At 35.4% G+C, this 11,542-nt stretch overlaps 1 protein-coding gene across 1 annotated transcript in view; it reads right to left on the bottom strand.

The window, feature by feature from the left end:
• Nucleotides 1-11,542, bottom strand: part of LOC144978821 (farnesyl pyrophosphate synthase-like) — a 50,969-nt gene that overhangs the window by 25,916 nt on the left and 13,511 nt on the right. Inside the window, exons 6-8 of the mRNA XM_078925360.1 lie at nt 7,765-7,929; nt 2,832-2,909; nt 2,022-2,156 (exon numbers count right to left, since the gene is read on the bottom strand). Of these exons, the coding sequence (XP_078781486.1) occupies nt 2,022-2,156; nt 2,832-2,909; nt 7,765-7,929 (378 nt within the window). The remainder of the gene's footprint in view (nt 1-2,021; nt 2,157-2,831; nt 2,910-7,764; nt 7,930-11,542) is intronic.

The raw sequence follows: 11,542 nt of genomic DNA, 5'->3' as shown, positions 1-11,542 counted from the left end.
CCGAGGCAGAAAATGAGTTAACTCACTCAATCCTAGAACTTTTTGCAACTTTCAAAATTGGAAAAAATGTAATAAAAATGATCATGTGCATATAGACTTTTATTCAACTATCATTAACATGCAAAAAAAAAAAAAAAAAAAAACAACAAAAAACTAAAAACATTAGCTTTGATACTACTCCTATAATTTGTCTCAGAAAAATTTAAAAGTTAGGCTTGAGGTAAAAGTAACACGAGTAAAACTACGGATATAGTTGGTGTCAGGGTTGAGTGAGTTAATACCAGTTTTCACTCTTTTGGACACTTCGGAATTACCTGGGAAAAGCATACATTTCAAAACACTCACTGAATTGAGATAGAAACGGAATTAACCTTCAAGTAATGTTAATATTTTGCACTCAGGGTGGCATGGCCATGTATGTAGATCTGACATCTTAACGCGGCTATGTGGTCTAGTGGTATGACACTCGCTTTCGGATCGGAAGGTCCTGGGTTCGAGCCTCGCTCGGAGCATAGTTGAGTCCTTGGAAAAAAAACTCTTTACTCACATTCTCTCACCGTACTCGGGTGTAAATGAGTACCTGGCCGTTAACAGCGTTGTCTCTGTCCGAAAAAAATTGCAATATCGCCTAGCAGGCGTCATATCTCGTTCTATAATATGTTAAGTGTTGCTGTTGGATAGGGACCCCTTGTAAAGCGCTTTGAGCACGTTTAGTGGATATTGCGTTATATAAAAGGTCAATTTTTTAAAACCAAATTGTTGGCATGGACAATATTTTGCGTCATTTTTATTTTTAGAATCCCATTACAATCAATAAACTCCGCAATCAAGGTGTCCCCATTATTTGTTTTTTGTTTGTTTGTTTGTTTTTAAGTGTTTTACGGCGCTTAAATCAGCGCCAGTAAAAAGGAAGAAAGTTTGATCGTGAAAAGTTCTAGAATTACAATTAAAGCACCCAAGACAAAGTAAGACAAAGGGGAACTGGGAACAAATAGGGATCAGATGTAGATTCCAAGAGCTTACCACCAATGTACTAAGTTTGAGATCACATATGTCTCATCCGGACACAAGCACAAAATCAAACAAAGAGGAACACACTCAAATGCTTCCATTATACATTAAAAATAACACATATAATAAAACATCACAGAGAGATGATATACAAGGAAAAAATTATCATCTCCCAAAACAATAACTATGCATTTGACTGTTTCCCTCCCAGCCAGTACTCTCGTCCAGGGCTAGGACAAAACCAAGTAATCTCATTCCAAGACAAAGACAGAAAGCATGTTTGAAAACAGACATAGGGGGATAGAAGACACAGTATGGATCCCCTGCCCGCTATGGGAGGTCAGGATCCCCACCCAGTCCCCATTATCTGGACAGGTGATTGGTTATTTGTGACCCATCGCCTCAAAACGGTATTAAGTCGGGTTGGTTAAGATGTTGAAAATTGAATTTATAGCCAGAAATATCAGACTTGTGTTGAGTTTGTATGTTTTATTGAGGACAATGGATACCGTATTTTAGGCTGCTAATGCCAACATTTTAATTTTTTTGACCAGTTTTACATTTAATTCAGATTTTGAGAATCTGGTCCGTTCCGACATAATACCGTTTTGAGACGATGGGTCACATTTGTACACTTTGGGATTGCTTCCCCACAATCCGGATGTGTCTGTAATCCGGGCAAAATGCTGGAAATGGAGGAGTTTTGATATTAGAATGTATATTCATATCTTTACCTTGAGTACAGAGGGCGAAGTGGCCGAATGGTTAAGACATTGCACTGTCACCGGAATGACCCGGGTTCGAGCCCCGCTTCAGGCACTTTCGTTTTTTTTCCTTGAGCAAGATTATTAACCCCCAATTTGCTCATTTGGACAACATGGGTGATTCCTGTTGACACTGGACATCTTGTTTGACGAGTTATCTATATTGCATCGTGGAATGCCTAGGCGACGATATCTTATGATGTCGTGGCGGAAAAGGCATTATTTTTTTTTAATTTGTTTTTTTACCTTGAGTAAATCCTTCTGCTGATCGGTGGCCATTTCCAGAGCGGTAACAATGAGCCATCCACACTTGTTGTCTTGAATGTCCGTGCCCACTTTTCCTATCACTTCAGGGCTCCCGAAACAGTCCAGATAGTCATCCTACGTAAAAACAAAAAAAAAAAAAAACAAAAAAAAAAAAAACAAACAAAAAAAAAACAAAAAACAAAAACAAAAACAAAAACAAAACAAAACAAAAAACAAAAAACAAAGCGAAATTAGGGTTAGGAAATTTCCTTCCTCCTTCAGAGCCATTCGGACCATGTAACGCCCGTTTATCCTGGTTTCTATCGCGTGAAACGGACAATAGCATTTGCTTGTTATCCTTTGGATAAGACCCTAGTCTATCGCAAAGTACTCCCCGCCAGATCTATCAGACCCAACTACCCAATCACTGCTGGGTGGACAGGGGGGTCAGAAAAAAAAGAAACGGGATAAACTCTACTTTTTTGTTTTGAATGTCGTACTCTGGAAAAAAACAAAACAAAAACACACGTATCAAAAAATGTGTCCTCCAAATATCGATTGATTTAAATGACCTTCATTCATCTTGGCAAAAATGATCAAACCTGGGATTTCGCGAAATAATCTTGTTCACGATATTATTATAATACCATTAAAAATACATTCATTGACTGTCTGCTAGATGACACAGGAATGGACAACACCCGGGAGCTGCGTACACTTATGGAGGACAGGACAGAATGGCGAAGACTTGTGACTCATGTTGGGCGCCCCAAGAGGCGGCCTAAGTAAGTAAGTATTAATTCTTCTTACCTGCACTTGAAAGAAATGTCCCATCTTTAATAGTATCTTCTTAGCCTGTTGGTGAGATTCGTCGTCAGATATACCAGCCTGAGGATAGTAAAAAAAATAAAAAATTGAGCTTTTGTATAGCGCAATATCCAGTAAACGTTCTCAAAGCATTTTACAAGGGGCCCCTGACCAACAGCAACACTTAACGTGTACGACGAGACATGACGCCTGGTTGGCGATATTATATTTTTTTTCAGACAGAGACAACGCCAGGTACTCATTTTACACCTGAGTATGGTGAGAGAATGTGAGTAAAGAATCTTTTATTAGGAATCAAGGATGCACCGAATGAGGCTCGAACCCAGGACCTTCCGATCCGAAATCCGAAAACGAGTGTCATACCACTAGATCACATAGCCGCAAAACGGTATTTTATTAACCCTCTTTATCAAATACTTCTTCTTCTTCTTCTTCGTTCCTCTGATGGACATCTATGGCTGCAGTCCGATATCTGCTATGAAGTCTGTGGTCCGCTTTAGGTCCTCAGCCTCGCCATAGAGCTTTGTGTTGAGTGTTGTAGGGTGACCCAGTGGTTCGAACGTTGCACGTTGTATAATGGGCAACCATCCATAAGCACATGTAAAGTGGTTTTATCAAATACGATAGAGAAGTCGTGACGTCACACTTTCTGGATCTACCTGTTCCAAACTACTTGGAAGTATGTATACAACCAGTGCTTTGGAGGACTAATAATGAATAGGCTACATATTGAATTATAAGGTATCATAACTATTTTAGTTGCAGGATGTATCGGCATATTCTTGGGATTACAAAATTTAAAAGAGCGAGGATGGATGATCTTTATTGACGACCAGCATGTGCTATTTAGACTAGAAATTGAGATGACATCTCTATGAAACCAGAAGATGGGTACCTATAGGGAATGAGATTAGCGAAAGAGTAGCGTCCCTTGATTGGACGTCACCCATAGTCTGTGACGTCACCGGCGGAAAAAATTATTAGAGGTTGTGCTCATGCGTCTCTCGTCCTCGCGGAAGTGATGGTGTCGAATTTACTAGGCGGCTATGTGGTATAGTGGTATGACGCTTCGCTTTCGGATCGGAAGGTCCTGGGTTCGAGCCTCGCGCTCGGCGCATAGTTGAGTCCTTGGAAAAGGCTCTTTACGCACATTCTCTCACCGTACTCAGGTGTAAAATGAGTACCTGGACGTTAACAGCGTTGTCTTAGTCCGAAAAATTGTAATATCGCCTAACAGGCGGCATGTCCCGTCATACATGTTAAATATTGCTGTTGACCAGGGACCCTTGTAAAGCGCTTTGAGCAAATTTAGTAGATATTGCGCTATATAAAGCTCATTTTTTAAAAGGCTAAATATAATATGCTGGAAGTCAATAAAAATCATCCATCCTCGCTATTAAAAGTCCCGTACCCTTAGAAGAATATGTCCATACACCCTTCTACTGAAATAGTTATGCCACCTTATGATTCAATATACAACCTACTCTTTATTATACCTTTGAAGGACGGGTTACAAACACACTTCCAAGGAATTTGAAACCGGAAATGTTGAAGGAGTGACGTCAAGACTTTTTGAAATTTTAAAAGCTGTGACGGGCTTGCTTTAACATTGTTATAATAGGATTCAATAGTCGTAACGTCACTTCCTTCCTAATGACGCATGGTAACTAAGCAACACTGGCTCTAAACTATCGGAACAATGGCGGACGCCCGCATGAAATATTTCTCCGGCGAGCATAAAAGCGTATCCAGAGGAAAAAAAAAAAACGCATAAATTAGATCATATTTTGACTTTTACACATTCTGGTCACAAGACATATGAAAAGTTCTAGCAAGCTTGAAGAATAAAAACTAATGATTTTCTTTGTTTAGAACCAAGATGGCCGCCGTTGCCGGGCGGCGTGACATCTGACTACTGAATCCAATGGGCAAGATTTTCTGGTGATTTGAGCGTATTTCCTATAGATAGTTCGAAGATGACGTCACTCAGGTCTTTGTTATTGTTTTTTGCCATCCGCGTTTATGAGTAATGCTCACTGAACTGTATTAACCCGACTTCAAACGTTCATGGATACACACAGATTTGTGTGTGTTGGTCCGTTATACTTCCGGATGGCAATGTTATGAGCTTCTTAGCCAAGCGCATACTATCTATACAACAATAGGCCCACAGTCAGACCTGCAAATAAGTACACGTCGGGTGAGCCACCTAGTTGTACCTAATTTCATATTAGTGTTTCAGTTAATTATAGATCCATTAACACATTTGTTACGCAAACGATGGTCTGAGCGTCCAATAGGCGAACGCATTATCTTTACATAAACGTTACATGTAACCAGTTATCTGTACTCTGGAAAAACTCTTATTTAAAAATTTGGCCAGAAAACTCGTCCTTCAAATATCGATAGATTTAACTGACCCCCATCTTGGTAAAAACTCTCAAACCTGGGACTTCACGAAATCTTCATTAAAGTCCCAGGTTTGCGATTGTTTTTTGGGTCATGTCCCGTCCTACATGTTATATTATGTTGCATTTGGCCAGGGACCCCTTGTAAAGCGCTTTGAGCACGTTTAGTGGATATTGCGCTATATAAAAGCTCAATTTAATTAATTCATTTATCAGGATGAGTCATTTAAATCGATTGATATTTGAAGGACTATGTGCGGCTATGTGGTCTAGTGGTATGACACTCGCTTTCGTATCGGAAGATCCTGGGTTCGAGCCTCTCTCGGCGCATAGTTGAGTCCTTGGAAAAAGCTCTTAAATCACATTCTCTCACCGTACTCAGGTGTAAAATGAGTACCTGGCCGTCAACAGCTTTGTCTCTGTCCGAAAAAAAATTGCAATATCGCATAACAGGCGTCATGTCTCGTCCTACATGTTAAGTGTTGCTGTTGGCCAGGACCCCCTGTAAAGCGCTTTGAGCACGTTTATTGCTATATAAAAAAAAGCTCGAAAAAAAAAAGGACGAGTTTTCTGGTCATATTTTAAATAAGAGTTTTTCTAGTGTACGGGATAACTCTGACAACCAACGTAACATGAAAACGGTATAACATTTACACCATCACGTCATCGCTACTACTACTACTACTACTACTACTACTACTACTACTACTACTACTACTACTACTACTACTACTACTACTACTACTACTACTATTACTACTACTACTACTACTACTACTACTACTACTACTACTACTACTACTACTACTACTACTACTACTACATACGTAGTACAAAGGTGAACCCAAAGCGTTGGTTTTGGTGACGTCATATACTATCTTCTACGTCTAATACTTCTAATAAATTGCGATTTGCATTGAGTTACGTTTTTATAGTTATGAATATGCATTTATTCTCCCTGTCACTGTGCTAATTTACATGCATAATGGTTACACACTAATGCTATCCATTTATTTTGGTGGTAATTCGTTTTTTCGTCGTTGTTGTGTGTGCTTGTTATGGCTTCTGTTACCTTAATGGACTTTGAATTAATTGTCACCTGTACCTGTATAATCACTATTAGGTCCATTATTATTAGACGGCGTACACATATGTGACCCTTCGTCTCAAAACGGTATTAAGTCGGGATGACTAAGATGCTGAAAATGTAAAATGTAGCCAGACATATCAGACTTAAGTTGAGTTTATTTGCTTTATAGAGGAGAAGGAATATCATGTTTTACTGTGATAAATACCAACGTTGCATATTTTTGACCAGTTTAACTATAATTTGACTTTTTAGCATCTGGTCCATCCCGACATAATACCGTTTTGAGACGAGGGGTCACATATTTGCAGGTCTGATAACCGGATGCCATTAAGGGCTTGATTTAACATTGTTGTAATGGACAGTGTATTATTGAGAGTATTTCCATTACAGCAATGAGGCCATGACATTTCTTTGGTTATCAGACCTGCAAATAAGTACACGTCGTTATTAGATATATTTTCTAAAAAGGGTGTAAAGTGTGCCTGTGTGTGTGTCTGTGTGTGTTAATATGTGTGTGTGTGTGTGTCTGTGTGTGTCTGTGTGTGGTAATATGTGTGTGTGCCTGTGTGTGTGTCTGTGTGTGTTAATATGTGTGTGTGTGTTTATATGTGTGTGTGTGTGTTTATATATATATATATATATATATATATATGTGTGTGTCTCGAAACGGTATTATGTCGGGATGCATTGGACCCCGAAAAGAGAATTACATTGATAGTAAATACCAATTTTTGAGCTTTTGCATTGTGAGAAATTGTCTTCATTCTGTAACATAACTAATCCAAACAAACCCAAGTTTCATGTTTTTGTCAATAAATTCAATTTTTTGCACCCGAGTCATCCCGACATAATACCGTTTAGAGACGGTGGATCACATTTGTGTTTCTATTTTAACAACCAACAAAGGTCAAACCACGAACTGACAATTGCAAATATTATATTTAATTTATTCCACGCAACGTCAAGAACATCTGCTTTGTTAATGATCACTGATTATAGTTTGGGTTGACAAGTGTTTTTACACACACACACACACCCACGCACACACACACACACACATACATGCACACACACAGACATATATATATATACATATATAGACACACACTTTTTCAGATCTTTATCACAAGAAACAAGAAAAATAGATAGCTTGGGATCGTAAAAATAAATAGTAACAAAAAGGAAAAAATATAAAGGCTTTGGAGGGGAACAGTAGAGACAAATGACGTTTCGGTATAAACCTTCCGTCAGCAAAACAATAAACAAAAAACAAACAAACGCCCATTGAATTCAACGTTCTCTTGTTTATTGTTTTGCTGACGAAGGGTTTGTCCTCGAAACGTCCATTCATTGTCTGTACTGTTTCTTTCCATTTTCACCCTATTTTTGTGAGTAAGAAACAAGAAAATGAACTTACCATGTACATGGCCAATGCTACCGGGAGGTAAAACGAATAGAAAGCTGTTTTCCACTTCACAATAGCGGCGTGTCTGGCTATTGTAAAATGAGTGAAATCTACCTCGGCCTCTGGTGGAGATGTGGTCAGATCAAGGCACTGACCCAGAACTGTTTGGAACCCGGTCTGTCGATGAAGTCAAATATAAAATAATAATTTAAAAAGTTCCCTTTATTCATCCCATAAGAGAAATTAATTTGTATTTAAGGCCCATTCCGAGGAATGACTTGGAACCCCCCCCCCCATGTGTTAGCCGCAATGCAGCGCCGCAAACAGCTAATGAGAGTCGACTTGCTTAAGGTCACACAGCGCAGCGGGTATTTGAACTCGGTAGCTTTTGGGTAGGAAGCAAAGACCGTACATATGAGTCACGGTGCCCCAAAATATGATGCTATGAGTTCAGTTGATAAACTCATAACTTCCGCCAGCCGGATATTGCGTACCAACTCACAAAACTATGTGCAACCTTAGAATGTTATAGTCTGATTGATAGAATTTAGTGAAAACAAATTAATCATAAAAATGGCTGGCTAAAAACAATAACAAAGAACTGAGTGACGTCAGTTTTGTTCTATCCATAGATAGTATGAAGTTGACGTCACTCGGGTCTTTGTTATTGCTTTTTGCCATCCATGTTTATGAGTAATTCTCACTAAACTGTATTAACCTGACTATAATCTTTCAAGGATACACATAGTTTCGTATGTTAGTCCGTTTTACTTCCGGATGGCAATGTTGTGAGCTTCTTAGCCAAGCGTATACTATATAAATATATGATATGATATGATATCAACTATTATGGTAAGACATGATAGGATGTGATATGATATGATATGACATGATATGATGATATGATATGATGACATGATATAGTATGCTATGATATGATATGATATGGTATGATATGATATGATATGATATGATATGATATGATATGATATGATATGATATGATATGATATGATATGATATGATATGATATGATATGATATTATATTATATGATATGATATGATATGGTATATGATATGATATGATATGATATGATATGATATGATATGATATTATATGGTATGATATGATATGATATGATGTGATATGATATGATATGATATGATATGATTTGATATGATATGATATGATATGATATGAATGTATTAAATAATATGTGATAGTATGATATGATATGATATGATATGATTTGATTGATTAGATATATATGGAATGATATGGATATGATATGATATGATATGATATGATATGATATGATATGATATGATATGATATGATATGATATGGTATGATATGATATGATATGATATGATATGATATGATATGATATGATATCATGATATGGTATGCTATGATATAATATTCTATGTTATGATATGATATGATATAGTATGATATGATATGATATGATATTATGTGATATGATATGATATTATTTTATATGATGTGATATGATATGATATGATATTTGATATGATATGACATGGTATTAAATAATATGGTGATAGGGTATGATATGGTATGATATGATATGATATGACATGGTATTAAATAATATGGTGATAGGGTATGATATGGTATGATATGATATGATATGATATGACATGGTATTAAATAATATGGTGATAGGGTATGATATGATATGATATGATATGATATGATATGATATTTGATATGATATGACATGGTATTAAATAATATGGTGATAGGGTATGATATGATATGATATGATATGATATGATATGACATGGTATTAAATAATATGGTGATAGGGTATGATATGATATGATATGATATGATATGACATGGTATTAAATAATATGGTGATAGGGTATGATATGATATGATATGATATGATATGACATGGTATTAAATAATATGGTGATAGGGTATGATATGTATGATATGATATGAATGACATGGTATTAAATAATATGGTGATAGGGATGATATGTATGATATGATATGATATGACATGGTATTAAATAATATGGTGATAGGGTATGATATGATATGATATGATATGATATGACATGGTATTAAATAATATGGTGATAGGTATGGTTATGATATGATATGATATGATATGACATGGTATTAAATAATATGGTGATAGGTTGTATGATATGATGATATGATATGACATGGTATTAAATAATATGGTGATAGGGTATGATATGATTATGATATGATGACATGGTATTAAATAATATGGTGATAGTTAAGGGTATGATATGATATGATTGACATGGTATTAAATAATATGGTGATAGGGTATGATATGGATATGATATGATATGACATGTATTAAATAATATGGTGATAGGGTATGATATGGTATGATATGATATGATATGATATGACATGGTATTAAATAATATGGTGATAGGGTATGATATGTATGATATGTATTATGATATGACATGGTATTAAATAATATGGTGATAGTGTATGATATGATATGATATGATATGATATGACATGGTATTAAATAATATGGTGATAGGGTATGATATGATATGATATGACATGGTATTAAATAATATGGTGATAGGGTATGATATGATATGATATGAATGTATAAATAATATGTGATATTGATTAAGGGTATGATATGATTATGATATGATGAATGGTATTAAATAATATGGTGATATGTATGATATGGTATGATATGATATGATATGACATGGTATTAAATAATATGGTGATAGGGTATGATATGGTATGATATGACATGGTATTAAATAATATGGTGATAGGGTATGATATGATATGATATGACATGGTATTAAATAATATGGTGATAGGGTATGATATGATATGATATGACATGGTATTAAATAATATGGTGATAGGGTATGATATGATATGATATGACATGGTATTAAATAATATGGTGATAGGGTATGATATGGTATGATATGACATGGTATTAAATAATATGGTGATAGGGTATGATATGGTATGATATGATATGACATGGTATTAAATAATATGGTGATATGGTATGATATGGTATGATATGATATGACATGGTATTAAATAATATGGTGATATGGTATGATATGGTATGATATGATATGACATGGTATTAAATAATATGGTGATAGGGTATGATATGGTATGATATGATATGACATGGTATTAAATAATATGGTGATAGGGTATGATATGGTATGATATGATATGATATGATATGATATGATATGATATGATATGATATGGTATGATATGATATGATATGATATGATATGATATGGTATGATATGATATGATATGATATGATATGATATGATATGATATGATATGACATGGTATTAAATAATATGGTGATAGGGTATGATATGATATGACATGGTATTAAATAATATGGTGATAGGGTATGATATGGTATGATATGATATGATATGGTATGACATGGTATTAAATAATATGGTGATAGGGTATGGTATGATATGATATGATATGATATGATATGATATGACATGGTATTAAATAATATGGTGATAGGGTATGATATGGTATGATATGATATGATATGATATGACATGGTATTAAATAATATGGTGATAGGGTATGATATGATATGATATGACATGGTATTAAATAATATGGTGATAGGGTATGGTATGATATGATATGATATGACATGGTATTAAATAATATGGTGTAGGTATGATATGGTATGATATGATATGATATGACATGGTATTAAATAATATGGTG

Source organism: Berghia stephanieae, chromosome 8, assembly GCF_034508935.2.
Source record: "Berghia stephanieae isolate SIO BIC M18660-M18661 chromosome 8, UCSD_Bste_1.3, whole genome shotgun sequence".
Lineage (NCBI taxonomy): Eukaryota > Metazoa > Mollusca > Gastropoda > Nudibranchia > Aeolidiidae > Berghia > Berghia stephanieae.
Note: the sequence above shows the minus strand (reverse complement) of the source record. Positions and strands in the feature narration are given on the sequence as shown.